General features: G+C 43.5%; 2 protein-coding genes across 4 annotated transcripts; one reads left to right on the top strand and one right to left on the bottom strand.

The window, feature by feature from the left end:
• Window positions 1-2,320: 2,320 nt before the first annotated feature.
• Window positions 2,321-25,247, bottom strand: C15H12orf43 (chromosome 15 C12orf43 homolog). 2 transcript variants are annotated; one of them, XM_030460936.1, is made up of 7 exons: window positions 25,088-25,247; window positions 24,623-24,668; window positions 23,657-23,755; window positions 22,969-23,042; window positions 22,556-22,646; window positions 21,762-22,133; window positions 2,321-2,696 (listed from the first exon to the last, which is right to left on the bottom strand). In XM_030460936.1, the coding sequence occupies exons 1-6, from the start codon at window positions 25,224-25,226 to the stop codon at window positions 21,785-21,787; spliced, it is 798 nt and encodes a 265-aa protein (XP_030316796.1). In that variant the 5' UTR covers window positions 25,227-25,247; the 3' UTR covers window positions 2,321-2,696; window positions 21,762-21,784. The 2 variants fall into 2 exon arrangements, with proteins under 2 accessions (XP_030316796.1, XP_030316797.1); XM_030460937.1 differs by lacking the exon at window positions 2,321-2,696 and adding an exon at window positions 15,043-15,189.
• Window positions 4,180-19,338, top strand: HNF1A (HNF1 homeobox A). 2 transcript variants are annotated; one of them, XM_030460934.1, is made up of 10 exons: window positions 4,183-4,664; window positions 11,583-11,782; window positions 12,614-12,800; window positions 13,102-13,340; window positions 14,126-14,283; window positions 16,055-16,256; window positions 17,495-17,686; window positions 17,961-18,082; window positions 18,367-18,508; window positions 19,099-19,338. In XM_030460934.1, exons 1-10 carry the CDS (start codon window positions 4,330-4,332, stop codon window positions 19,224-19,226), a joined length of 1,905 nt encoding a protein of 634 aa, XP_030316794.1. In that variant the 5' UTR covers window positions 4,183-4,329; the 3' UTR covers window positions 19,227-19,338. The 2 variants fall into 2 exon arrangements, with proteins under 2 accessions (XP_030316795.1, XP_030316794.1); XM_030460935.1 differs by lacking the exons at window positions 17,961-18,082; window positions 19,099-19,338 and having other exon boundaries at window positions 4,180-4,664; window positions 18,367-18,476.
• Window positions 25,248-26,196: the final 949 nt, after the last annotated feature.

Below are 26,196 nucleotides of genomic sequence, written 5' to 3'. Positions count from 1 at the left end.
ACTGTATCTTGATTCTGCTATAATGGGGGTGGAAAGAGAACCAGTGTAGCTTCTTGTAGACACTTCACCTTTCAAGAAAGGACATGACAGGTATAGTTGCCAACCATGCTTCAGTTTGGGAGGAGCAAATAACATGGAAATGATCAGAGAGGGAATAAAAAAATTAATATCAAGAGATTAATTTTTTACAATATAGCTCAGTTATGCTATGCTCTTCTGCTTGCAAGATCCTTGTGGGATTCCCCTTGATAAAAAGAATTAAAATGTGAACTGACCAGCAAGCCTGATGGTTCTCTTCACTACCACCTAGTGGGAAACTCCTTCATTAACTGAACTCCGGAGCTGCTCCTGCTCTCTTTAGCCCTAGTGTAATAAGCAGAATACAGACAAGTCTAAGGTAAGAATAACATTCCTCTGGTGTACCTGTTTTATACATTGATTCTCAGTGTCAAGAAGTCTACAGTTCAACATGTAGAGAAGGGATTACATTGGAACATTTCATCGAGATGGACTATTATTTACCAATAAAATACAATTGCTTTAGAGGAACTTGAAACATTCTTGGCTGGAAGAATATTGGAGAATGCCAGAAACCCAGTTTTATATGATACCAGATCATCTGCTACCTCAGGAGAGAAGGAATTCATAAAGGAAAAGGCACAGAAGCTATATTTAAGTGTACGTAGAACAATGCAAAGTAGTTGAACATGCTTAAAAAACACCTTTATTTTAATGGCAAGTTTAATAAAATAGAAATCAGATGCTTTGTTATTATTAATTGTTCTGTTTCTACAATCTGCATCCAAAATGATTTGTTAACATTTGCCAGCCTTTTATTAAGCTGAACAGTTTAGTGTTGTAAAGCTGCTTATGTCTTGTCAGTGAAGCAATGAATTTCAGGGGCTTCAACCACCATATTAATTACACCTATGGAAAACCTAGCAATTCTGCAGAAAAATTTAAAACCCTGATACTGTAAATGTAAGAAAAGCAAGTAGCTTCAAAGCCAGTAGCTTCAAACTTCAGAACTTTCCCCTTATACCAACTCCTGAGATTGCATTAGTCAGAGTGAGTTGAGAATCCAGTCATGGCCTGACAAATTGTAATAATTAAGGAAATAAACAGATCCTAAGCACTGGTAACAGATGAAAATGGGTATAGCAAAGCCAGGACCCTTTCTTTCATGTATTCATCCTCAAGGCAAAATCCCTGAGTACAACTTAGTTACAGGAGAATGAGGTCTGGATTATGGCACTCTACAATTCAGCTACTGCTTTATTACCAGAACTACAATCTGGCTGGTTAATCTTTGCAGCTACCACCCCTGATCTCTGCTATTCTTATTACCTCACAACTGTATAATAACTGTGGCACTTGCAATAATCTGAGAAATATAATACTGCAATACTTAGGGCTAAGGTATAAAATAGGGGTGGTGGTTAATCCCTTTCCTGCTTCCCAAATGCTCAGTCTGACTGCTAGCAACTTACAAAGTTTAAGAAACACTGAAAAGCTCACTGGTCTTCCTGCACTGAAGACTCTGAAATACTTAACAGAGTGCTGAATCATTCACCAGCACAGCCAGGCAGGTTGCAGGGAATGTAAAGTTGACAGTGTGGAAGTTTACTTCTTTTGATAATTGTCTCTCCTCCAGTTTAAAATGGAAAACTCTCATAAACAAAGGGAAAAAGCCCCTCAGGATAAAGTGACTGATAGAGAATATTTACCTCCTCTTCAGTATTTGAAAGATTTCCATATTCAGCTAAGGCTTCTCCACATGGCATGCAGTTGTGGTGTTCAGTGAGGTCCTAACCCACAAACAGATGTTCATTTCTGGTTTTATAGACTTCAAAGTTCATCGGTTTCAAGACAGGCTGTTTTTCAAAAACCTCTGCAGCAGAAGGTCTTCAAGGCAAGCAGAAGCAACAGGACTTATGGATGCATAAAGAATCCTTGAAACTACACAATATAGAAAATGATTTGTGTTTTCTTCTCTTTACAGTTTCCCTTCAGAAACATTACTGGTTTTTGTCTAACCTTAATGGTCTCTGTCCCCACCCCCCAAAGAATTTAACAGATCTATATACTTACAAAACATGGACTGGACAATCTTTAAACAAGAACAATGCTAATATTTTCCATCTTAGTTTAGGTAAAATAAATCACAATGCCAAAGACAGACAAATAAATAACAGTATGACAGAATCTTCTCTGTAATATATTGCAGGAAGCCCAAAATCTGTTGTCCCTCTTTGCAAAGTCCCTGAGTTGTAAGGACATATCACACAGGAGCTGTATGTCATGGTTGGATACTGTAATTACAATTGACAGCTTATGTTATCAGCCAGTATTGTTGGCTGATAACCAACCTCCTCCCTCTATCTAGGGGAGGGGAAATTAGGACAACTAATCAAAAATGAAATGCATGGAAATTGCATAAAAACATAACAGAACAATGCAAAACCCCTCACTATTAGTTAAATACTCTTTATTAGGAGTATGGAAAACAAAAAAATCTTTAGAAAATAAGGGTGTCTTTTTACATTAATGTTCACATTAAAATTTCTTACATTCTTTTTTTAATGTGGTATCCAAATAGTTACTTCTTTTTAGCCCCACAGGGAGTCTTCTGTATCCACCTGAGCTTTTTTAATCACTGCAGTGAGGGGACCTGGTACTCTGGATGCAGCCACCATCTGAAACAAAAGCTAACAATTAACATCAGTGCTCCTTGAAAGGGTCAGCCCAGCAGCCCCACCCCAGCTCCCTGTGCCTGGAGGGTCCAATCTGCAAAGGAGCTCTGTCCTTAAGATGCTGACTTAGCAGGTTGTCTCATGAGCCTGGAAAGCATGGTTAATGGTGCCCACAATAGGAAAACAGGGGCCAAGGTCACTCTGCAGCATTGTCTTGGGATATGATTCAGTTTGGGGGCAGTCCTATTAGGCTCCTCCTAGCTTAGGCTTGATGGGAGTGTAGAAAAAGAGACAGGTGCCCCTAGGAATCCTCCATTGAGACATTCTTCTGCTGGTAAGAAGGAATCATTTGCACAATATGCTCATGCATCACCAAGTCCACACATGCACATCAAGTCATTCCCTGAATTAGCCACTCAAAGTAGACAGATTCAGTCCTACATTTTCAGAAAAGAAAAGACAATCTAGTCACAAAGACTCCCTAAGAATGGCACTGACTCCAGCTGAACTAGGAAGCATGTTCTATGAAGTCACCCAAGAGGTGGGAGCAGAACCTTACAGCAGGGCTGGTATCAAGAGGGGCTGGAGGCAGATGCTAAATGGGTACCACAAGCCTTCCCAGAGCACTTTACAAGAGCAGCAGGACAACTGATGATAGGGTTGGTTCACAAATTTCAGCATGAACCAACACCCAGGGCTATTTCTTACCATATGATTGAAGCACAGGCTCAGTGATGCAAACCCTGTAATCCCAAAAATTATGTGGGTACACTGCTCCTGCTCATCAATTAAGCAATAAACATAGCAAGTTATAATGGAAATACTAGTATTTCCATATCAAACCAAAGGCAGAAGTGAAAAAGCCATTTAACACTTGATGCTCTGATACAAAAGTCAGGTGGAGCTCCAACATCTTGTGATTCTTGAGAACATTCATAGAAACCCAGTGGTCACACTACTCTCCGGGGTGGTTGGACCAAGGCTGGTGAAGCTGCCAGTGTGCCTCCTCTGAGCCCAAAGCCTTTGGAAAGGGCTGAGACTGTCAGAACCTCACCAGAGCCAGGGCTCTGAGCAGGCTCTGCCATCTTCACACGACAGCACCTTCTCCTGAACCCTACACACCCAAACACACCTCTTCCTTTTGGCTACTCCACCACCTTCCTTCCCTAAAACTAATGAAGCCAGAAATAAGCCATTTCTCCATCCCCATTTTCCTAGCTTACTTTTCCATGCTGCAGACCTCCCATCCCTTCATTTTACTCTGCTTCTCTCTTCTGCTTCCCTCCCTTTCCCCCTCCCCCTGCTTTCTCTCCCTCTGCACTTTGTGAACTGCTGCTGCAGTGCTGAAGTCCAAAGTTCAGTAACTTGCTAAGCACACAGATAAATATGAACCTTGGAGAATTTACATTGCTCCAATGTAAACAGATAGCCAAGGGTCCCTTTATCAGCACTGGCTCAGGACAGTCGTGGGGGGTCTGAAGTGGCTCAATTTTGTATTTTGGTTTTTTTTTGGGGGGGAGGCTGTGCTGTGCCCACTCTCCTGACAGTCGGGCGTGTTACCTCAGGAACATGGTGTAGAGAAGCTGGAAGCAGGGTAACCCAAAAATCAAATCCAAGAGACACCAGCCTGAAGACCATGGTCTCGAAGCTGAGTCATCTTCAAGCAGAGCTGCTGGGAGCACTGCTGGAGTCCGGGCTAACCAAGGAGACCCTGATCAAGGCGCTGAGCGAAGTAGAACCCTACGCGCTCCAGACTGAAAGTCAACGCGCTATCAATGCCCTCCAGAAAGAGAAAGGGGAACCCTGTCCTGACATCCCCAACCTCCCCAATGGAATGGGGGAGTCCAGGTTATCGGAAGATGAAACCTCTGATGACGGGGAGGAATTTACCCCTCCAATAATGAAGGAGCTGGAAAACTTGAGCCCAGAGGAGGCTGCTCACCAGAAGGCTGTGGTGGAAAGACTATTACAGTAAGGACAGATTTGCTGCTCCTCTTTGCTGCTTTCTCGCTGCTCTTCCCTCTAAATCTCTTTTCCTTCCACCTTCTGTTCAGTGTCCCTGGTATTCACAGCTGATCTGGCTGCATAGAGACAGTCTTCATCCATGCCAGGGTTAGCAGCCTCCTAAAACACTCCCCACATTCTTTATAAATGCTCAAACCTTCCTTTTTATCTCACTTAAAATGTGTAAAGGGAGTCATGGAGCCCAATTACATATTTGAAGTGCTTAAATCATCAGGTTTCAGAACAGTTTGAGGCCTTTATAATTTCCAACTCTCTGGCTGCATGTTAGTTTTCAGGATTTAAATTTTTAATTGAATTCACAACTTCAATCATCAGGAAAGAAAAAAAGTTGGTCACTCTTAACTGGTGCTGTATTTGACTGAGGATGTACAGTAAAGCAAAGTCATGTTTCCCTGCTAGATTTATGGAGATTAATATTGTTAATTTCACTGGGTTTTGCTATAGATTATTGCTGAAAGACAAACCAAGAGAACTTGTTCTTGTCATTCTTGTGAGTGCAAAGTTCTCATTACTTCATTGGGGATTTTTCTTGGAGAAAGAGAACACACCAAATACATGCAGAGGGTAAACCTGGGCAGAACTCTCTACTTCTACCATCCACTGCCTGTCACAACTACAAACACCTATGCAGCAGCAATTGCAGGTTTTACTGCCACCGAAAATTTGTCTTTTCATGAAAGCATTTTTGAGATCAAAATACATATGATGAGAGAACTTTTCCTATTTGGAGAAATGTTCACCAGGATTCCCATCTGGGATTCTTGCTGGGATACAATTCCAGTGAGCAAACTAAGAGATTGGTCCAATAAATTATTAGGTCCACCCTACCAATTACACCAGAAGCCGATTCTTGGCTGTCTTGTTTTGGGGTATTTTTAAATGACAAATCGACAGAAGACAAAAAGGTGCAGCAACCCCCAGTACTTAAAATCTTCACTATAACTAAAATCTGCCTAGGGAATTTCTCAGCCTTTCTGATCACCCCCTCCATGTGCCAAGGAAATTAACATAAGTGGAACAACAACAAGAAAAGAGAAAATCCCAACCACAAGATGTGAGAGAGAGAAAAACAGCATGACAAGAGTTAGCATTCTTTGTAAATACTTTGGGGAAGAAAGGTCCCTGACAGATTGGGAATTGATGACTCTGCAGTACCCGATGCAGGAAAATTAACTGAACAGTTCTTACCTGGGAAAAGCATTCCCAATAATCCAGTCTCCCTTCTGGTGTCTCTCTCATCTCTTCCCCACTTCCAGCTCTAGCATATCTTTTAGTCTCCTCTGTTCCCTTTACCTCTTAACCCCTTCTTTTCACATATTTCCCTGCTTTCCTCACTTTGGTCTCTGCTGCTATTCCTCCCATTCTGTCGTCTTCCTGGCGAGTTCTCTCTCTCTCACTTCCACTTTTTCTTTCCCTCATCCTTGTCTCCTTCTCATCTTCCTGAGTCTGCGTACAGGTCTTGGGGTAGTTTGAGCCCAGTGGCACCGGGCGGGCCCTGGCTAGTTACTAATTATCCAATGGCTTTATTATTTCTCTTTTGTCTTATAAATTTATAGATGAAAAGACCCTGATAAGCTTTTTGATCATTAACTTCTGATGGTTTATCAAGTATCTCTCCATAAAGGAAGCCATGGAAGTTGAAGACCAGCACCTGGCTTTATCCCCTTTTCTGAAATGAATGGGTGAAGCAGGACTGAGGTGCCATCACTGTCACCTAAGAACAGACACACAGGAATTCTTTCCTGTCACCCTCACATCAGCATAAATTTGGGTTTCTGATCCTCCTTGACTTTCTAGGATCCTACTGCCAATCTTTCCTGTGCTTACTACCAGCCTCTGCACAACAGTTTTACTCTCTCTTGAAAACCCATGGTAGTAATGCTTTCTGTTGAACAGCCTCAAATCTCTCTCTTGACAGTCAGTGGAGCATCATTCCCATTCCATAAATGGGAACTGAGGTACAGAGAGATTTTATGACCTACCTGAAACCCTCAGATAGCACAGAGAGGACTGGGCAAGAACCAGGATCTCCTAAGCCTCATACCAGGTCTTAATTGCAAAGTCCCTGCAGCACAGGACAGAGCAATTCACTTCTGCTGTACAGGACAGTGTGAAGGGGACCAGAGGCCTCAGTTTTGGCAAAATATTATGGTGTACTTACAGATGAATTTAATAGATCAAAATTAGTCAAGGTAAAATTAAAACAGTAGAAGTCTGTATTGACATGTTTCAAATTTCTGGTCAAAGATTAAAAAAAAAAAAAACAAACTAAAACCACCTGTATGTGTGAGAAGCTATTCAAAGCATCTGACCCAGTATCAGGGTTCAATGCTCTGTAAGCAGCTATTACTTACTAATAAACTTTTAAGAGCAAACCTTTCCATTAATAGATGCCTGAAGGCAACACCCTTTAAATAGTATTACACTTATTGTAAGACAGGGCAGAACAGCCTATAACAGAAATTACTCCCAGCAACAGATAAAAGGAAGGCAAGCAAGAATCTCCATGCCCAGGGATTCCCTGTAAAAGTTGTAATGTTTGCAAAGCTATTTCAGCATCTACAAAAGGATTTCAGATGCAAAAGCCAAATGGAGGCACTTCTGCCTTTAGACAGAAGTCTCTTTGGGAAATATTAACAATTCCTGGTCCAATCCTATAGACCACATTTTAACAGAGAAATTGAGTTGTGGACAGCTACTAATGCTAAAAGAAAGTCTTCATGGTAACTGCAGCCATTTCCTATAAAGCAGAATGAGGAAAGGGTCCCTTGATAGGCTTTCCAGGAACTGGAAAGGAAATGACAGCACCAAGAGACCAAATATGTCCTCACAGGTCCACTAAAGTTGAAACCACTTGGAAACCACTAGTCAAAGCTGAGTAAAACAGGATGTAGCCAAGATACACCCACACAACTGGGTACACCTGTGGGCATTGATTAGATATTGTCCCTACAGAAAAAAAAAAACAACCCAACACCTGATAAAGCTGTTCAGACAAAGATTTTTCTAGTGAGGAATTAATATAGTTTCCTTTCCCTCAGTCTGTCTCACTGATCTTCCATTGGTTTAGTTAGAATAACAACATTCTTTCCAGATCACTCCACATAGAAAATTAATTGCATCTATGATCAAGAATAAATAGCTCTCTAGGGAGATGGAGCTGTATGGAGAAATTCCCAGATATTCCCCAGAGCAGAAGGCAAGAGTGAGGCTACCCTGGGGGAAGGGACAAATCACACTGCCACAGGTACAGCAAATGGAGAAAGGCACAGCTCACCTCTAGGGCAAGGGGTGAAATTCCATTAGGAAAGAGAGAAATTGAGATAAGCAACAGATTTCCTCTGGAGGCAGGGATAAAAGCATGTTTTCCATGAGGGGAAAAAAGAAACCAAAGGTTTAATGATAAAGGTTCAGTCTTTTTCCCATGTCAATGGTATCTTATGAGGGCTCTGGCTGGGGAATCTGGAGATGAAGCTGCCACACCCCTTTCATTTCCACATATAAACCAAGATGAGGCAAACCAGGCCAAGTTCAATAGAAAGGAACCCTGCTGGGATGATCTTACCTTCCCTGCTCTCTGCCTAGCCCGGCTCCAGGCTGTGCACTGACATCAGTTAGGGTTGTCTAGCAGGCTCCAGAGGAAGGTCCTGAGTACTTCCCAGCTATGAACCTCTGTTTAAGCAAGATCTGGTCCAAAGCAGCAATTCAAAACCCACCTCAAGGAAGTGAAATCTTCTCTTTCTTGAGAATCTGAGAACAGGAAAGAAGAGACAACATGAGGAAGAAGAGGGGAATTAAAGGAACAAAGGAAAAAGAGAAAAGTCAGAAAGAGTGAAGAAGGGAGAAGGTCCCCTGAATGTTACATCTCCAGCTCTCTGGGTTTTCTTTAATGCTAACAACTTGATATTTACTTTCCATTTAAATTTGAGATGTTGCTATAAATTATCAACCAGCCTCTTGTTCCCTTTGAGTTTATAACTAACTACCTGGGTTACTTATTGTTCAGGTAACAAAAGGGAGGTGAAAACGCCCTTAAAAAGTGACCTCAGAACTAAGAAAATGGGAAGCTGGCATGGAGAGAGGACTCAGGCCCCTCCAGTTGAAATGAACCAGACAGAGGGGCTACATTCAGGAGGGCAAGAAGCAACTCGACAACAGGAGAGTAAGACTTAGGAAGAAGGAAGTAAAAACTGTGCAAGAAGAATCTGGAGACAGAGAATAGAACTTGGAGGACAAAAGAGGAAGGGGGAGACAGTTTGCATTGGGAAGAAAGGGAAGCTAAAAAGCAGAAAACAGAGATAGAGAAGGAGACTCTGAGCAAGGCAGACCCATTTCTGCAGTTCTGACTCACTGAAGCAGTTGAGATTTTAGTGCAACTACACCCAGGAGAACTAGGTTTAGGGTGAATCTACCCTCTGATCATCCATCAGTGATGGTCTTAGCACCAGTGAAAGAGTGAAGGTTTCACCCCATGACATCTTAGTCAATGGTGAAGGCTCTGCAGGTGTATTTGGGCAATAGTTCATGTGAGGGTTCAGCTGACCAAATGCTATTACTTGCACTGTGATGTAGTCTTGGACCAAAAGGAATTGCTGCATAGATATTGCAGCCTGTGATTTGACAAAGGACAGAATAACTAGGATTTCAAACACTTGTCCTATGAAATCATATCATACTAAGATTCCCTTGCAATGTTTTGCCACAGAAAGCTCTTTGCTTTATCTCAAAAGAATACAGAAAAACCAAAGGGCTTTAACACTTTAGCACATACCTCCCACTTTATTCCTACCATAAAGAAGTCAAGTTCTCAACAGAGGAGACAAATATATCTCATGATTTGGAGAAATCAACATGTTACAGAGGTTTCCATCAGCAGTAGCAGAGCCCTTCTTCTGCCCATCTGAGCCAGAACTTAAGTCTATGAGATGAGAACTTCAAAGTCTGAGCATTTTCTACTTTTTATAGGGAATTTGTGTAATGAAATCAAGGTACAGGTGCTGGCTAGACCATCACAAAATCAAGGGGAGGACTGGTCCTTTGTTTGGATAGCAGGAGAATTAAAAACAAACCACCATACTACGAAAATATTTCAGAAGTTTAGCCTGATTTGAGGCTTTTGAAAGACAAAGATAATTAAGGGAAGAAGCTAGAAAATAGAATCCCCTATAGAAAGTATCCAATCATAAAAAAGAAACAAGTGTTCCCAGTTTTAAGAAAGCAGGTCCTACAGAAAGCTGTAGCTGACACTGCTGCTGTCACACTATAACTGCAGCAGAGCTTGCTCCTTGGACCATCCAGCCACTGGGAGAGAGGCTGCAGGGGAACAGAGATAAGGGTGTTTGTACTGAGAGAACAGGTGTGGACTTTGTCCTCCTTATCACTTTGCAGCCTCTGGCAACCTCCTGAGTCAACAGAGCAATGAACAGTATGGTTGTTGCCCATTGCTCCCACCTGTGTGTTTTTGTGACAGTTTCTGCACAATCCTAGGAACCTTTTCCCCCCTCCATTGCTCCTTTGATGCTGGTGTTGGATGTGACACCCATGTATTTCTACAGCATGCAAACAATTTCCACCAGACATTTCACACAGAAGGCAGTTCTTTCTTAAAACTGAAGCAAAGGTTTTTCTGTAGAGAGGCTCCTGCACTGTTTCTATCTAGATTGCCTCATTTCCCATTCTTCTTTTTCGACTGTGATTTTCATCTCTGGTGAAATCAATACACACAAAGCAGTCATGTTTTCCCAGTTTTTCTTAGGAACTGTCATGGGTATTCTAATTGGAGATCCTAAAAACCAGAGATCCTGATGCAGCATTTCATAACAAATGTGATTAGCTTCCCAAGTTTTATAAGTAGTTCTCAAACAGGTCTGTTCCCTCAACTGTTACCCCAAAGGGTGGTGATAGAAGGAATTAGTGGTTTGCCTGTTGTTCTTTACTGCATTCAGCAGCTTTGAGTGGATCTAGGTGTGAATTAGTGTGTCTCTATAACACATGGCAGATATGCAAGAAGATAACCCTGGATGGCTTGGTGTATACACATGCCTACATAGCTGTCACTTCACAGTGAACTGAAAGCCTGTTTTCATTTTCTGAACCATTGCAAGGCAACTCAACCTGGACTAGAATCAGGGTATGGACTAGGTTCAGCCTAATAAACTTGTCTTGGAAAATTAAATACACCAACCCAAAGCACCCATGCCTTAAAGAAAGGGGGACAGAGAAGAAAAGGGAAAGGCAAGAGGGAGGTCAACACTGAGAGAGATCTGTAGTCATAAAATATCCAACTGAATACTAAAATGCAATATCACTTCCCCTCTCATACCATTCCTCAGCAGCAGTAAGAATGCTTTACATTCACATCACTTCCCAACAGAAAGGTCCATTTCTTGCTCACATGGCTGGTCAGCACTTCCTCTCATTTACAGATGAGAACTGTTAGAGCAGTCCCAAAACCTTTTATACAAATAACCACAGACAGCAAAGACTGCAGCTGTGTACTGGGAAATTCCCCTGATAACCAGAGACCCCTTCTAAAGGGAGATCAAAGTTCCTGCAGAGCACAGTTTAAAGGAAGACAGTGCTACAGCTTTTGCACTTCATTTCTAAAACCAGGCAGTTTTTACCCTGGAGGCAGAATCTGAACAAGGAAACTGAATCTGAACAGGAAACTGAATCTGAACAGGAAACTGAACAAGGTAGCACAGAGAGGAACAGCTTGCCCTTATGCTACCAGTTACCTCTGGCCTCAGCAAACACAATGGTGATGGCTGACATGCAAGGTGCACCTCAGGAGATACCAGTGCACTTCCTTGGAATCCAGATGTTGGATCTCTCCCTCCTGAGAGTGTTTTCTACTCCTTCCAGAGAGGATCCCTGGCGAGTAGCAAAGATGGTGAAATCCTACCTGCAGCAGCACAACATCCCTCAGCGTGAGGTGGTAGATACTACTGGTCTGAACCAATCTCACCTCTCACAACACCTCAACAAGGGAACTCCCATGAAGACCCAAAAAAGGGCAGCCCTCTACACCTGGTATGTCCGCAAGCAGCGAGAGGTGGCCCAGCGTAAGTATGGCAACAACTGCCTCCTGTCTCCATTTCTTTTAAGCAGGAAGCTTAGAGAAGTCTAGATCAGTTTTCAGTGCTGAAGTGAACCAAAGAGTACATGAAAAAACACGTCCTTGTGAGGCAGCCTGAAGTCTTCCCCCACCCTCCTCCCCCCCCCCCCGTTTGGCTAAAAAGAAACAAAATAATACTTATATTTGCAATTAAGAGTTCTATGCTCATCCTCACACTAAAGCAGTGAAATGGACAGATGACAGAGACAATTTCTCCCCTTAAACTAAGCTTCTGCAATTACAGCTAAAGCAGTCGTTCCCCTAGCTGCAAAAAAGCAGCAGGCTGCCATATTCACTGGAAAAAAAACCCACTGTGGGCTATTACCTAGTGCCCTTTTATAAGCCCTTTCATGACAGGCATCCACTGCATCCCTGCAGCAGCCACTTCAACATCCATGAGCCTGTCTGGAATCTGCCTTACTTAATTTTGTGTTGGTGGATTGCAATTAAAGTGAGACATTTGGCCTCTGGATGGTTTTGGAAAGCTCCAGTTCTGCTTACTCTAAAGTCTGCTGCATTTGCTTTAAACACTCCCAGGTAGGAGCAGAGATGGAATGTGTGCAAGAGAAGGGACAGGTAAATATGGTCCTGCTAAGTACATCTTATCAGTTTTTGCAGATTAGGGAACTTTATGTCCACCTCATTTATATTCAGCCCTCTGTCATGTATGAGATACTCTCCAAGGCTAAGCTGCATCAGGCCAGCTTGGCACCAGAAGAGACAGGACTATTGGAAATATTTCCAGAAAACAAATTCCTTTGCCCCTTTGTGCCTGCAGAATTCACACATGCTGGCCAGGGTATCCTGACAGAGGAGCCCATGGGAGATGACCTGCCCACCAAGAAGGGAAGAAGAAACCGCTTTAAGTGGGGTCCTGCCTCACAACAGATCCTGTTCCAGGCCTATGAGAGACAGAAAAACCCCAGCAAAGAAGAGAGAGAGGCACTGGTAGAAGAGTGCAACAGGTAAAGATGGGTATATTTGGAAGAGGGGGACAGGAGGGCCTCTGCGTTCTTGGAAGTTGCTAGCACTATGAGAGGCAGGCACAGCAGTGGATGTCCCCAGTGACACCAGCCATGTTTGAATGAAATGGCACAACTGAGCATTCATTGTCCACAGAGGATCAGAAATGCCTCGTGTCTTGCTATACCTCGCAGGATCCTTCCACACCTCATGTCAGACCACAGCCTCTTTGGAGCTGTGCACTGACATCAGCTCTGATTGAGCCCAGCTCAGCAAAGCTTTTCCTGTGCTTTCCCCCAACAGAGCAGAGTGTATTCAGAGAGGTGTTTCCCCATCTCAGGCCCAGGGATTGGGCTCGAACCTGGTGACAGAGGTCAGAGTTTACAACTGGTTTGCCAATCGCAGGAAGGAGGAGGCTTTCCGGCACAAGCTGGCCATGGACACCTTCAGTGGGCCACAGCCCACCCCTGCCCCTCCTCTCACTCCTCACAACTCTGCCTCCCTCCAGCCACCATCTGCTCTCTCACCCAGCAAAGTTCACGGTAAGAAACAACCAGAGGGGGATGTGAAAGAGGCACCAGTGAACCTACCTGAACTCAGACACCAAAACTATCCCCAAATCCAGCCCTTCAGGAGGTGAATCTCCAGGCAGAAAATCAGCCTTGCTACAAGGCAAGCTACTGATGTATCCAAGTGAGCACAGAGGCCAGAATAGCAAGGGTGGCAAAGTTCAGTAACAGAACTTTCAGCCAAATCTCCTCACGTACTCTTTGACCTCCTGCACTGCCCCGCAGCTGGCAGGCAGTAATCCTCTTTCAAGAAGCCATCCGCTGGCTGCCATCACAAGTGGGTTTCATATCCTTTCAGTTCTGTGTGTACCTCCTTCTCTTTCCAATACACATCAGCACCATCAGTCTCTGAGTTTTCAGGCATCAAGAAAGGTCATTCTGCACCTGAAAAGAGCAGAGCTTTTTGAGGTTCATAGGCCAGAGCTGGTAATTGTTCTCACTCTGTGAAGAGATGACCTCCGCTGAGCCTCTCTCCTCTCTGCACCTACAACCAGAGGGGTGGTTTGTAGTGAACCCTGCTTGCTCCCTGCAGTACACACAGCCGTAACCTAAAGTCAGTATTTAAGGACACAGTTACTCCAAGTTACAGAGGAAAGCCAGGGCAGGGTGGTGAGAATGCCTCTTCTCCAGATTCCCCCATTACTCATCTTGTCTCTGCCTTGAGCACCTAAAGACAAGTGCCTATCCAGGAAACTGAATTTAGTTCCTGTGAAAGTTTCTGGTTTCTGACAATCAGTTTCCCTCCTACTGTGATGCAGGAGTGAGGTATAACCAGCAGCCAGCCAGTGAGGCAGAGTCCTCCAACAACAACCACCACGGGAACAGCTCTATGGTGACCACCCAAACCATCCTGCATCAGGTTTCTCCCCCTGGACTGGAGCCCAGCCAGAACCTACTGAGCACAGACACTAAGCTGGTAAGTGATGCATACTTAGGTTCTGGTGACTGGAAGATAACAGATATCAGCTTCTCTGCCTGTGGTCACAATATGCACTATTTGGAGGTAATTTTTCCTAGAATATTCTTAAAACCACCTTCTTACAGAGATACTATACAGTCACTTTGCACTTACCATTTAACACAGCAAGTCTTGAGATACATGTGCCCTCTAGACTGCAGGTGAAAGCAGGTATTAGAGCATGAAAGCACAAAATATAGCTATTTCCTTAAAATCCATCTAAATCTGAAAAAACAATGCAATGTACAACATTGCTTCTTTCTCCCCAGAAAACCCTGTTCTCTTCTCCTTTCCCCAGCAAGATTCTCATCATCTCATCTCTCATTTTAAACTCTACACATCTCTAAGATAGTTAATCAGACACCAGTGGGGTAACTGAACAGAGAACTATACTTACATTTATCTTATCTGTAAAAAGTAATCCCAGCAGCCTGTATGGAGCACGTACCATTGAGATGTGTACTGGATATCTAGACTACAGCCATCTGCCTTCTCAGAACAAGTTTCCTTTTGAGGTCTAACTACACCTTTTTCCAAAAAATTCACCATGAAGCACCAGAACTACATGACTGATCATCCTCAGTTAGCACATGCTCCCTTGCTTACAGGGCAACAGTTGGCAGAAGTTTGCATTAGTGCATACTGGCCAGAAGCAAAGCTAAGTTCACTATAAACTGGTTTGATTTAAATTTTCATCAGTCACTCACTTTCCTGGGCCTTATGGTCTCTTCCTGAAGAAAGTGTCTTTCATGAGGTGCTGAACATCTTCTACAACTGTCTTCTAAAACTGATAGCAAGGTAATCTGTCCCACTGTTTAACCTGTTGGTGTTTAGTCTTACTCAAGATTCCTTACAATTTCTTGTCTGAGGGGAGAAAAAAACAGTATAATATAAAGCATTAAACTTTACCAGCCAAATTATTAGATTGCTATTTTGCTGTTCTACAGTACTTCAACAACAGGTCTCCAAAGGGCCTTGCAAATTAAAAACCCCTTTTAAGCATAAACATGGGTTATTTGGTTCATTTTAGAGACTGAGAAAACAGTCAAGTTAATAAATTTCTCAGTGACTCAAGAAGAGATTGAATCAGCAAGACACCCAAGCACATGACAGTCCTGATCTATCTAGCAGGTACATTTCCTAACAGCAGGGAACTGCCAGGTAATGCAGCCTCAGGAACATTCTGTATGAGAAAAAGGTCTAAGGAAACTTCTTAGCAACTCTTAAAATCTTAGTCTGAAAACTCACTAGTCACAGAAAGACACTTGATGGTAGAAAGGGAAATTACAGACATTTCTCAAGAGAAAAGGTGAACAAGAAAAGAGGAACTCCTGGATCCTGTGCTCAACTCTGCAGCTGAAATTCCTGTGTAAAATTACCTAAGCCTCTTAATTTCTCTGAGAATCATCTTCTACCCTCAGCTGCAAAACAGAAGAGAAACTCTCCCTATAGAGAATGCAGTGGGACTAATCTCACTCTTGTTTGTAAAACTCTTGATTTCTGAAATGTGAAATAACTAAACCAGCAGGGATTTAGTTAGCTGTTTCAACAGCTGACCTTCATCACTTAATTGATGAGCCCAGGGAAATGCAGACAAGCAAATGTGAAGATTTTCTGGTTAGTGAGTGGTCAAAGCAGGCAGGAAGAAGGAGAATGTTTATCACAGCTTTGGGACACACACCACCCAACCTTCTGCAGATGGCATTTTCTTGGTCCTCCTTTCACACAGGTCTCAGCCTCTGGAGGAACTCTCCCTCCTGTCAGCACCCTGACTGCCCTGCACAGCCTGGAGCAAAATCCACACACACTGAGCCAGCAAACTCAGAACCTCATCATGGCATCACTGCCAGGTGTAATGGCAATTGGAGCTGGTGAGACCTCATCCCTAGCACCAGCATTCACCAACACAGGTGCCTCTACCCTGGTGATAGGTGAGTAGCATTCTGTAACAACTCTCCTTGCAGGATTCTGATAAAGAGCTACCTGTAATCATTAAAATTACCTGCTTCATTTTAAGAGACAAAAAGTACTAAGCTGGCAGTGACAGAAACCTGGGGAAATTGTCACAAATATTAAGAACCTTCAGCAGCACTACTTACAGCTACCAAGGGACATGAGGGACAGATGTTCCTTATTCATGCTAGAATTAAGTTAAACACAAATCTACCTCTTAAGAGCAAAAGACTTCTGCAATCTTTTCCTATGCCAATGTTTTGTTTTGCTGCTCTGCATTTTCCCAAAAATAAATATAATACTTCCTTAAAACTATGAAAATTGAAGCATGTTCATAGTGCTTGAAAGACCAAACATTCTGTTCTACTTCCAGCAATGAGCAGCATGTGCCTTTGGAAACCACAACAGTAATTACTTTTTTAAAAAAATATTTTTCATTTTAACAGCTTTTCTGGACTAGTATGAGATTTCATTTCAAGAATAGTCTACTGCCAAAGTGTATATCATTGGATGAAGGAAAATAAAATGTTTGCTCTCCTTTTACACTTTCTTCCCAGGAAGAAAGATGCCTTATATTATGACAACTGTCAACTAATTTCCATTTCCTCACTTATACCCAACATTATGATATGGATTCTCATCTTGTGAAAACAAACAAAATTTGAAAGAGACTTGCTGACTTAGAGGAACAGGGTCTGGACAGTCACAAGAAATAAACAGCAAAGTGTGAAACCTTCTACCTCTTTCTCACTGGTTCAAATTTCATAATTTGGCAGCCCAAGCAAAATGAGCTTAGACTCCGTGGTGGACAACTGTAGTGTAATTCTTCCTGTTGCCAGCAGCTTTGTGAGGAAAAAAAAAACCCAGACAACAGGACATGAGATTTACTTCTGAGCAAGGCTTCCCCAGTGGAATGCTGCAGCAGGCTATCACTAAGCTGCAAAGTGAGCTATACTGGTACACAAGGATGTACCCAGGAGCAAAAACTGAAGTCAGAGGCAGTTTTATGGATCCTGTCTGCATTGTACATTTTGCACACTCCATTTTCACAGGTATGAAATCTACCCATAATTACAGACAAACAGAACACCTGAAAAGCAGGATCCAAAACCACCCTGTGACAACAGGCCTGCTGCAATGACTATTTCAGACACCCCTAGTGCAGAGCAGCTGCATTCCTCCCATCATGTGTGACACATCTGCCCTTGTTTTTCAGGCCTGGCTTCAACCCAGCCCCAGAGTGTACCTGTAATAAACAGCATGGGGAGCAGTCTCACTACACTGCAGCCTGTCCAGTTCTCCCAGCAACTGCACCCATCCTACCAGCAGCCCCTCATGCAGCAGGTCCAGAGCCACATCAACCAGAGCCCCTTCATGGCTACCATGGCCCAGATTCCAAACCCTCATGGTAAGAATGTCAACACATTTGCCCAAGCAAACAAAAAAATAAAGGCTCTGTTCTGGAGCATTTGCTGGGTATTTGGGCTTGCAGCACTCTGTTTTCCTCTTCTATTATTGTTGCTTTTATTATGAAATTATTTTTCTCTCACATTCATCTCCCTGCCCCTCCACTCCCTATTTCAGAGATAGGCAGCAGGTCCACGTGCATGAGAACAACTCAGCCAAACCAGTCTCATGCAAAGCTCCAGCATCCACATGATCTTGTTTTCTTTCATGCACAGCTCTCTACGGCCCCAAGTCTGAAGTGGCCCAATACACACATACAGGCCTCTTACCACAAGCCATGGTGATAACAGATACAGCCAATCTCAGCACCCTGACTAACCTGACACCAACTAAACAGGTAACAGCCTTTAGCACATGCCTTTCTTCCCCCACCTTAGAACTGCAGCAGTCTGCAGGCAGCTCCTTGCCTGTCAAAGAGTTTTTGGGTGTGTGGTCTATGCCATCCCAGCAACATGACCTTTCTCTCCTCACCTTGCTCTTATCAGCTGCAATACTGGAGGCATTAGAGCAAGCTACATCATCAAGGATTTAATCTCCTTGGAAACAGTACCTGCTCACTCTTCTCCTATAACTGTTAAAAGGGATGTAGAAACCAGGCACTGTTAACTTTCTTTTCTCCAGGCATTCACATCTGACTCAGAGACTCACACAGAGTCTGGGATGCATACACCCGTGTCACAGGCACCAACAATACATTTACAGAACCAGGACACAACCATCCAGCACCTTCAGCCAGGCCCTCGCCTCACCTCAAGCCCTGCTGGTAAGAGAAGCAGCCACTATTATACCTTAAACCCACACATTGCCATTGTTCTTGCCAACACTGTAAAACACAGAGGGGAAACTGTAACTGGGGCTCACCATTCTCTAAGGGAGCTCTACCAGTGCCCTGGGGTTCTGAAAAGCTGGTGCAAGGAAAAGGTTCAAAGCACAACCTGTGCAGGCTGTGAAAGCCATACTGTGGAACTGGACTCTTCTTCAGATTCTAGAGAGGGAAATAACCTTTAAAATATTGACAAAAATCAGTGTCCATGCATAGCCAATCCTGCAGGCAGTTTTCAGGGCTGAAAAGCCCAAGACTTGCTTATAAAGAGACTCCAGTTGGATTTTCCCTGTTATGAGGAGAACTAAGACATTAACAATTAACTAGAATCCTCAGATCTGAACTCCCTGACACTGCCAGTGCTTTCAGGCTACCATTGTACTTGAGCTAGGTATATAATGGCACACAAACCAGAAAGAGGAATCATACCCAGTGCCAGGAGGTTGTAGTCATGCTGGAAATGCAAGTGTGTGCACATATGATAAAGAGACTGAAGTGAAAATTTATACTTCTGCCTGTGCTTTTGACAGTGTCCTCCAGCAGCCTGGTGCTGTACCAAAGCTCTGACTCCACCAACAGCCACAGTCAGCTGCTGCCATCCACTCACAATGTCATTGAGACCTTCATCTCCACACAGATGGCATCCTCCACTCAGTAACCAAGGGTGACAGCCATGACCACCCTGTCAGGTACAACTCCAACTGTGTTTGCTATCACTGTCACCACTGCCTTCCATGGGAAGCAAAGGCTGCTGTGCTCAAGCTGACCTCCAGCCCCTGCTGCCTCATTTAAATCCCTTACTCAGCTGCCTCTGTGAGAGATGTCTCAGACTGAAGACAAAAGTCATGGAAAGATTACCCTAGCACTGCTAAAGTCCACTGCCCTCAAAAAACCCAAGCAAACCCAAGCCCTCACAAGCCAGCCTAGAACAACCAGATGTCCTTTTGTGGCTGTCCAAGAAGGAATCTCACCAGGGCAGGGATGTGATAGCAATATGGCAAAAACACCAGGGTGTGGAGGGTACTTTTATTCTGCTCAGCCTTCATCAAGCTGGGCCTGTACAAACCTGCCAACACAAACCTGCACAACACATGCAGGAAGAGCAGAGCTGAGTGGCCAAAGAAGAGACACCATCATTAAAACACTCACCTCCTTTGCTGTAAAGAAGTTTCAATGGGAACTACAAGAAGGAACAGTTACTTTAGAGGCAGGAGTGAGAGAACCTGGTTACTGACTGCAATGAGAATCATCAACAAAGAGATTCAGGAATGACTGGGCACAAACCTGTCAGTATGGGATCACGGACTACAAGCTACAAATCCTTTAATTAACTACAGAAATACAAAACATCCTCAGTTGAAAATGACCTGCTCTAAAATAATGCTATACTAGAGGAAATGGTTTGGTTATTTTTGATATAGCTCTGCTTTGTTTTAAATGCAGAAATTAAAGTTTAAAAGCAGCAGGAAGATTCCAGTTCCTTGCACTAGCCACATGGATTCTCACCTCATGCCTCTTGCTGAATGAGCATTTGCCACTGGTCCCTGACACTACACAGCATTTGGGAGGTCCCTGTGCTCCACACAGAGCAGTGATTCCTTTAGTTATTCTCCATAAAAATGACAGCTTGCACTCATTTTACAAAACACAGTTCATTCTTAACTTCCCTCAATATGCAAGATAGTTTGGGCTCAATTCTGTAGTTCCTGGTATGCAAATAATTACTCTTGGGTCTAAGAGTCTTATTTGTACTAAGTGAAAGTTTTTAGCCCAAAAGATCTACATATATACTTCCTCTTCTAATTATTCCTCTATTTTCTGTTTACTCTCAGTTTCCTAATCTCCCATGTGCATAATTTGCAAATACATACAACTTCAGTTAGCAGAAATTATGAAACTAGTCAGAAGATAATTTTTATACCACTATGCATGTGAAACCCCAGGTGCTTCACTGGACTACAGTTTTAACTGGCCATAAGACAGGTAACTTCTGCTGGCACATGCAGTTAAATTACAAGCCAATTTTTACTTAGCCTTTCTATTTTTGGATGCCAACTCTGTTTTCTTGATTAAAAACATCAAGGATCTTACAGTAGAATAGAAAGCATCTTGGGTTTTCACATGCTAAAGAGCAACAGTTCAGTTTTTCTGTTTCTCTAATCTGGCTTTCTGGTCTCCTGAATAAGGCAAATGAGTTAGAGCTAATGAATCCAAACAACTAAGAAACAGAAGAAGAGTACCTAGAAATAGGTCACTTCCTAAAACACTGGAGTTTAAGTATAAACAGGCTAAAAACCATACTGAAAAACATCAAACCTCACTGCATTTCAGGGAGACAAAAGTCACAATCAATGAAAATAAGCCCTTCCTGTAGCAGCCTCATAGCATTGATCACCAAGCAACTAGAAAGACATCTTCAGCCATTATTATCTCATTATATCTAATGAATACATCTGAATACACCAAGAAAACCACTTTTTTACAAAAGCTGCCAAATTAAATAGGACTAATAGCATAGGAGAATTTAATAACAACAAATGCCATAAAAATATACATGAAAAAAACCCAACTAAAGGGCACAACTTGAACAGAACTACCTATTTATAACAACTCTGAAATTAGCTCACTGCACAGTGTTTATATGCAGGGGCCATGGAGAGGTGCAAATTACAGAGGGATTAGTAACTTGGCAGGTTTCAAAAACAGACTGTTATGATCACAGGAAAAAAAGCAAGGGGCCCACAACATCAGACAGGATGCTTCTGATAAATGGGTATCCCACAGGCTGTTATTCTTAGTAAGCACCCAGGAGGAGGCACAGAGGAAAAGGAGTTGATCATCTGTTGCCATGTAAACCAAATACAATTAATCATCTGCTTTCTCCAGGACACAAGAACTGGTTTCACAATCCCAGGGGGGATGCAGCTATGATTATATCCCCGTCACACAAGTCTGTGTGTGGTATATAATCCTTTTACACCAGGTCTGCACACACAGCAGCACAGATAACTGCTGTGCTGGGAGAACAATGTTCCCTTTCCCAAGGGACACAAGAAACATAGGGAGTCACTTAATTAGACTTGCAGGCCACTGAGTTTTTAGAACAGAAGCTTTGCCAATATTTTCCCTCATCTGTAACATCTCTCTTTGTTAGGCAGGGGTTTTTCCAGCATCCTTTGTCTATAATAATCACCTGTTGTTTTCAGAGAAAAATCTTCATTCTCTTTTTTTCTTCTTCTTTTTCTTCTTCATAGCTCCTGGCACCACTGCATTCTCCATATAATTGTTGTCCTGTCTCTCATGCTGTCCATTTGCAGACACCAACCATGGCAAATCTTTGCTGAATTGGTCACACTCCCCTGGGTCTATTATTTTCTCTTTAATATTGTTCTCTCCTCTAATTTTCTTTTTCTTCTTTTTTTTACGGCTGTGATCTACATAACCCTGACTCTGATCCTGGCTAGAATCCTGGGACAATGCAGGAAAAGCACTCTGTTTCAGAATGTCTGTGGCTGACACAGCAGCCTCCTGGTACCTTTGCCACTCTTGGTCACTATCCGTGTCACTGGAAAGATAACAAAAGGGAAAGATGTTACACTTTTGCCTTGAATTCACCCAAAACACAAGTGGAAGAGTAACCTGAGATTAAAACACCCAATAAACACCCAGTAGCTCTGGGACTCCAGTACAAGTTAGCATTTAACCAGTTTGAAGGCTGAGGTGTTCTTTACACATACTAGGAGGGGGAAGAAATCTCCCACAAACATTTCTGGTTCCCCAGCACTGAAAAACAAACAAAAAACCCCAAACCAAACAAACACAGACACAAAAAAAACCACCAAACCCTAAAAAATCTGCTCTAGTCAAACACAGGGTCATAAATGCACATATCAAGCTCTTTAGCTTACTATTCCCTTGCAAGATTCCAAGGTGCCTCTGAAATGTGGCAAGAAAGCTTCAGGAGCAAAGCAGCTGACACCACCTCACCTGGAGCTGGACTGCTGTCTCCTCCTTGCTGCAGGGCAAGGCTCTGATTTCCCACAGTCTCCCGGGACAGAGGAAGAAAAGAGGCGAAAACCTAAAATATGGAAAAGGGAATTTTAGCCAGGATATAAAACAGAGGTGAAAGCAATCAACAGCAATCTCTTTGGGAAGCCCCACTGCTGTTATTTGTACTCCTATAGGGCTTGGCAGCAATTATTTGGGACTCAGAGGTGTTAGGGCACAGAGATCACAGCTTCAAAGTAACAGCCTTCACAGACACTAAGAGAAATTAATCTATTGCAAATGCTTATTAGCCAGATGGGTGTACAAAGGGCAACGGCCAGAATCCACCCCACTTGTCCTCATTCAACTAATAATGTCACAAACCAGCCACAGGGGCTGTTACTAGAACTCACCATCCTCTCCAGAGTCAGTCTGTTGCACAGATGTTTGTGGAGGTCCTGCTGAGTCCTTCAAGACAGTGATGAAGCTGAACAGAAAACCCCAGTCAGATCTTGACAGGTTTGTGCAAACTGAACTAAAGTTGGGCATTTATAGGAAACAAGACTATAGGGAAATGTTACATAGCTTCATTTTTCATAGTGAAGCTCTCATCTCCCTGCTTTCAGAACAGACCATTCCCTCTTTAACAAGAATGCTGCTGGAATGACTTCAGAGCAGCATTTTGACTCTAAACACAAGGAATTCTAGTTCTCTGGGGCCATATGTATACAATAAAGAAAGTGGCAGCCCTATCAGAGGCATGATGTCACTACAACCCTCAAGCAAGTACTAGTTTAGCTTGTAAGATTCTCATGCTGGCCTTTAAATGATGGAAGTGCTGAGGCACACATCCTGCTTCCCTCCATTTACCACAGAGGCAAATGGGACAGACAGTGCTGCACAGGGAGGCTTCAACAGAGGGGCACAGCACACAGACCAGGTCAGTTCACAGAATATTGGAAGTTTGCATGAAATACACAAATGAAGGAGACAAGAAGTGAAACAACTCCTCTGTACCCAGGATGCACTTGAATTCCTGTATTTAGCACACAAAAGCATCAGGCTACTTGACACGTGGAACAAAGACTTTAGTGCCAATACCTGTCTAGCATTGCTCCCAATTTCTTTGCCACGTGTGCTCTGAACTCTGGGGTTGTCTGTAGCTCATTTCCATCCTCATCGTGACCGTTCACCTCACGCCTGTTAGAAATAAGAATAATGATTATTTCTTTCAGGGTCAATTAACATCTTTTAACAACATCTTTTCAACATCAGTTAACATCAACTAACATGTGCTTTTGATCACACAGCAGAAAAGAGACTGCAAAATCTCCCACCCTCTAGGAATCACTTCATACTCCATAGGCAAGACCACTGAAAAAGAGGGGACATAGCCCAGTAGTAACATGGCATTCCTAGGAGGGAGCCAAACATTATTTAACCATCTCCATCATCATTAGCAATTGGAGTATTTTTCTCATCGAAACAGCCTACAAAAGCAAATAAATGATGTCTGGACATAGCCTCTCTTACACATAGTTACTGTGTATGATGCCACAGCTCATGCAAAATCTGTCCCAGCAGAGAGGATTTTATTAAGTTCTCTACCTGACAGCTTTTGAAACTGAGCCTACAGAGATGCTGCAAACTTGGAAATGACAGGGTCACCTCTACTGCAAGGTGTTGCTTTCCTGCTGACAAGTACTTGCTTTTGCAACTGGAGCATTTTTGAATAATTATTTTTATATGAAATAGTACTAATTCCTTCATCAGACACTTCCAGAGCTGGGAGATTTCTGACACTTGGAACTAATACTGTAACTGACAGCAGCAGTAAGTTTTCCACTTCCATATTCCTGTGCTGCAAGAGTGATGAGAAATATACTTTAAAAAATTACTGGTTTCTTTCAGATGTAAGCATCATTTCAGATTATGGTTGGACTAATTCCTAAAACAGAATAGGCCCTTCAGGTAGGTGTTAACTGTAAGCAGCACTGTAAGTAAATACAATATACAATAATTTATTTCTTCAGTGAAACACAAGCCTGCAAACAGAAGCAAAAATACCTTAGGCTAGGCTGAGCAGGCTGTAGCCGATCCTTTTTAAAGCCACCTGACAAAGGAAGAAGTACAGGCAAATTCAAAAAACTTTTGACCAGGACCTCTTTAAAAACCCTTCTGGCACGCGGAATTTTATAGGATAAAGAATCACGCCTGAAAGCCAATCCATGGCCCCCTTCGAGGGAAAGCAGTGACAAGGGGAAAGGGAAACTTCCCATGGGCCGGGCTGCAGCAGGCAGCCTGCCCGGGACGGGGCAGCGGCCACGGAGGCTTCATCGCCACGGCACTGCCGAACACCGCTGCCAGAACGGTGGCGCCGGCAGCTCGCGAAGCTGCCCGATTCTGATACCGGCACCGTGGCAGAGAGGTGCCCCCGCCTGACCCAGAGCTCCCCCGGGGAACGAGGAGCTGCGGAGGGCCCCGGCCCAGCCCGGGCAGGAGAGCAGAGCCCAGCTGGCCGCCCGCCCTCACCGCCGCGCGGCTCCACCGCCACTGCCGCCGCCTGCGCAGCGCAGTCCCAGGCGGCCTCCCGGAACCGCGCTGCCGCCTCGCCGGTGCTGTCCGAGTCTGAGTCCGTATCCAGGGCACCGCGGCCGATGGGCGCCGCCATGTTGAAGGCGCGGCAAGCGCGGGGCACGCTGGGGGCTGTAGTCCCGCTGGGGGCTGTAGTCCCGCCGGCGCGCAGCATGCTGGGGGCGCAGGTTGTCCTGATGCCAGAGCAGCTTCCGACAAGATGGCGGCGGCCCAAGGGCAGAGCTGGGCGCCCCCAGCACTGCGCTAATTCGGTTGCTTCACTTCTCTGTGAAAGAGCTTGTGTTGCTTTTGAGTTTGAGAGAGAGGATACTCAGCATTATAGAATAAGGATGTGTGAAGAGTGACTGCAATAAAATCTCAGCGCTTTACCACACTTTGTGAGATGGTAATTTCACTGCTTCAGACGTACAGATGGGAAGTGCTCAAATGAAGATTTTAGTGGAGAATCAATCATTCCTCTGCTGCAGGCAGCACAAAAACCTTCTGCTATAAAAATGTGAGATAGGATGGGATCCATCTGCTGCAGGAAGTTTCCTTTCAAAAGTACATGAGAACAGATAAAGGACAGTCCTAATTCATGAGGCTACGTAACATGTATCAGGCAAAAAGCGTCTAAATTCCCCCACCTCTGGTAGGACTTACACCTCTGCCTGGGGTTTTTCCAACTCCTTTGTCCATATATAAGGAATGACAAGTTCCAAGGATAACAAACTGACCTTCAAAAGGCATTACATCTTTAACTCAAAAAAGCTGAAGACTGGATGGGAGACGTTCTGTTTATTGCTCTAAGCCAACTCCCCTCAGAGAATCTTTCATCTTGGCCAAACAATATTGCCCATTGCTTTCTAACTGGCTCTGAGAGGCACAGGGATTTCAGTGACAGATTGTGACTGTGTTTCAGCTCAATTATTTGCCTCCACAAATGTCAAGCACCAGATGCTTCAAAGCATGTTTTTACTCAAGCAGATCAGTTGAAGTTCATCATCCTTACAGGCCTACTCTTTGAAATATGTCAGTTCCCAGAGATACAATCCAGAAAAAAAAAA

This window comes from Calypte anna, chromosome 15 (assembly GCF_003957555.1).
Source record: "Calypte anna isolate BGI_N300 chromosome 15, bCalAnn1_v1.p, whole genome shotgun sequence".
Lineage (NCBI taxonomy): Eukaryota > Metazoa > Chordata > Aves > Apodiformes > Trochilidae > Calypte > Calypte anna.
Note: the sequence above shows the minus strand (reverse complement) of the source record. Positions and strands in the feature narration are given on the sequence as shown.

Excerpts from the sequence above, each read along its gene's own strand:
- C15H12orf43 (XM_030460936.1), bottom strand. The coding sequence starts at position 25,226 with ATGGCGGCGCCCATCGGCCGCGGTGCCCTGGATACGGACTCAGACTCG. Across the intron at positions 24,669-25,087 it reads GGCGGTGGAGCCGCGCGGCG|GTGGCTTTAAAAAGGATCGG; the intron begins GTGAGGGCGGGC and ends TTCCTTTGTCAG. Across the intron at positions 23,756-24,622 it reads CCTGCTCAGCCTAGCCTAAG|GCGTGAGGTGAACGGTCACG; the intron begins GTATTTTTGCTT and ends TATTTCTAACAG.
- HNF1A (XM_030460934.1), top strand. The coding sequence starts at position 4,330 with ATGGTCTCGAAGCTGAGTCATCTTCAAGCAGAGCTGCTGGGAGCACTG. Across the intron at positions 11,783-12,613 it reads GCAGCGAGAGGTGGCCCAGC|AATTCACACATGCTGGCCAG; the intron begins GTAAGTATGGCA and ends TTGTGCCTGCAG. Across the intron at positions 16,257-17,494 it reads TGCCTCTACCCTGGTGATAG|GCCTGGCTTCAACCCAGCCC; the intron begins GTGAGTAGCATT and ends CTTGTTTTTCAG.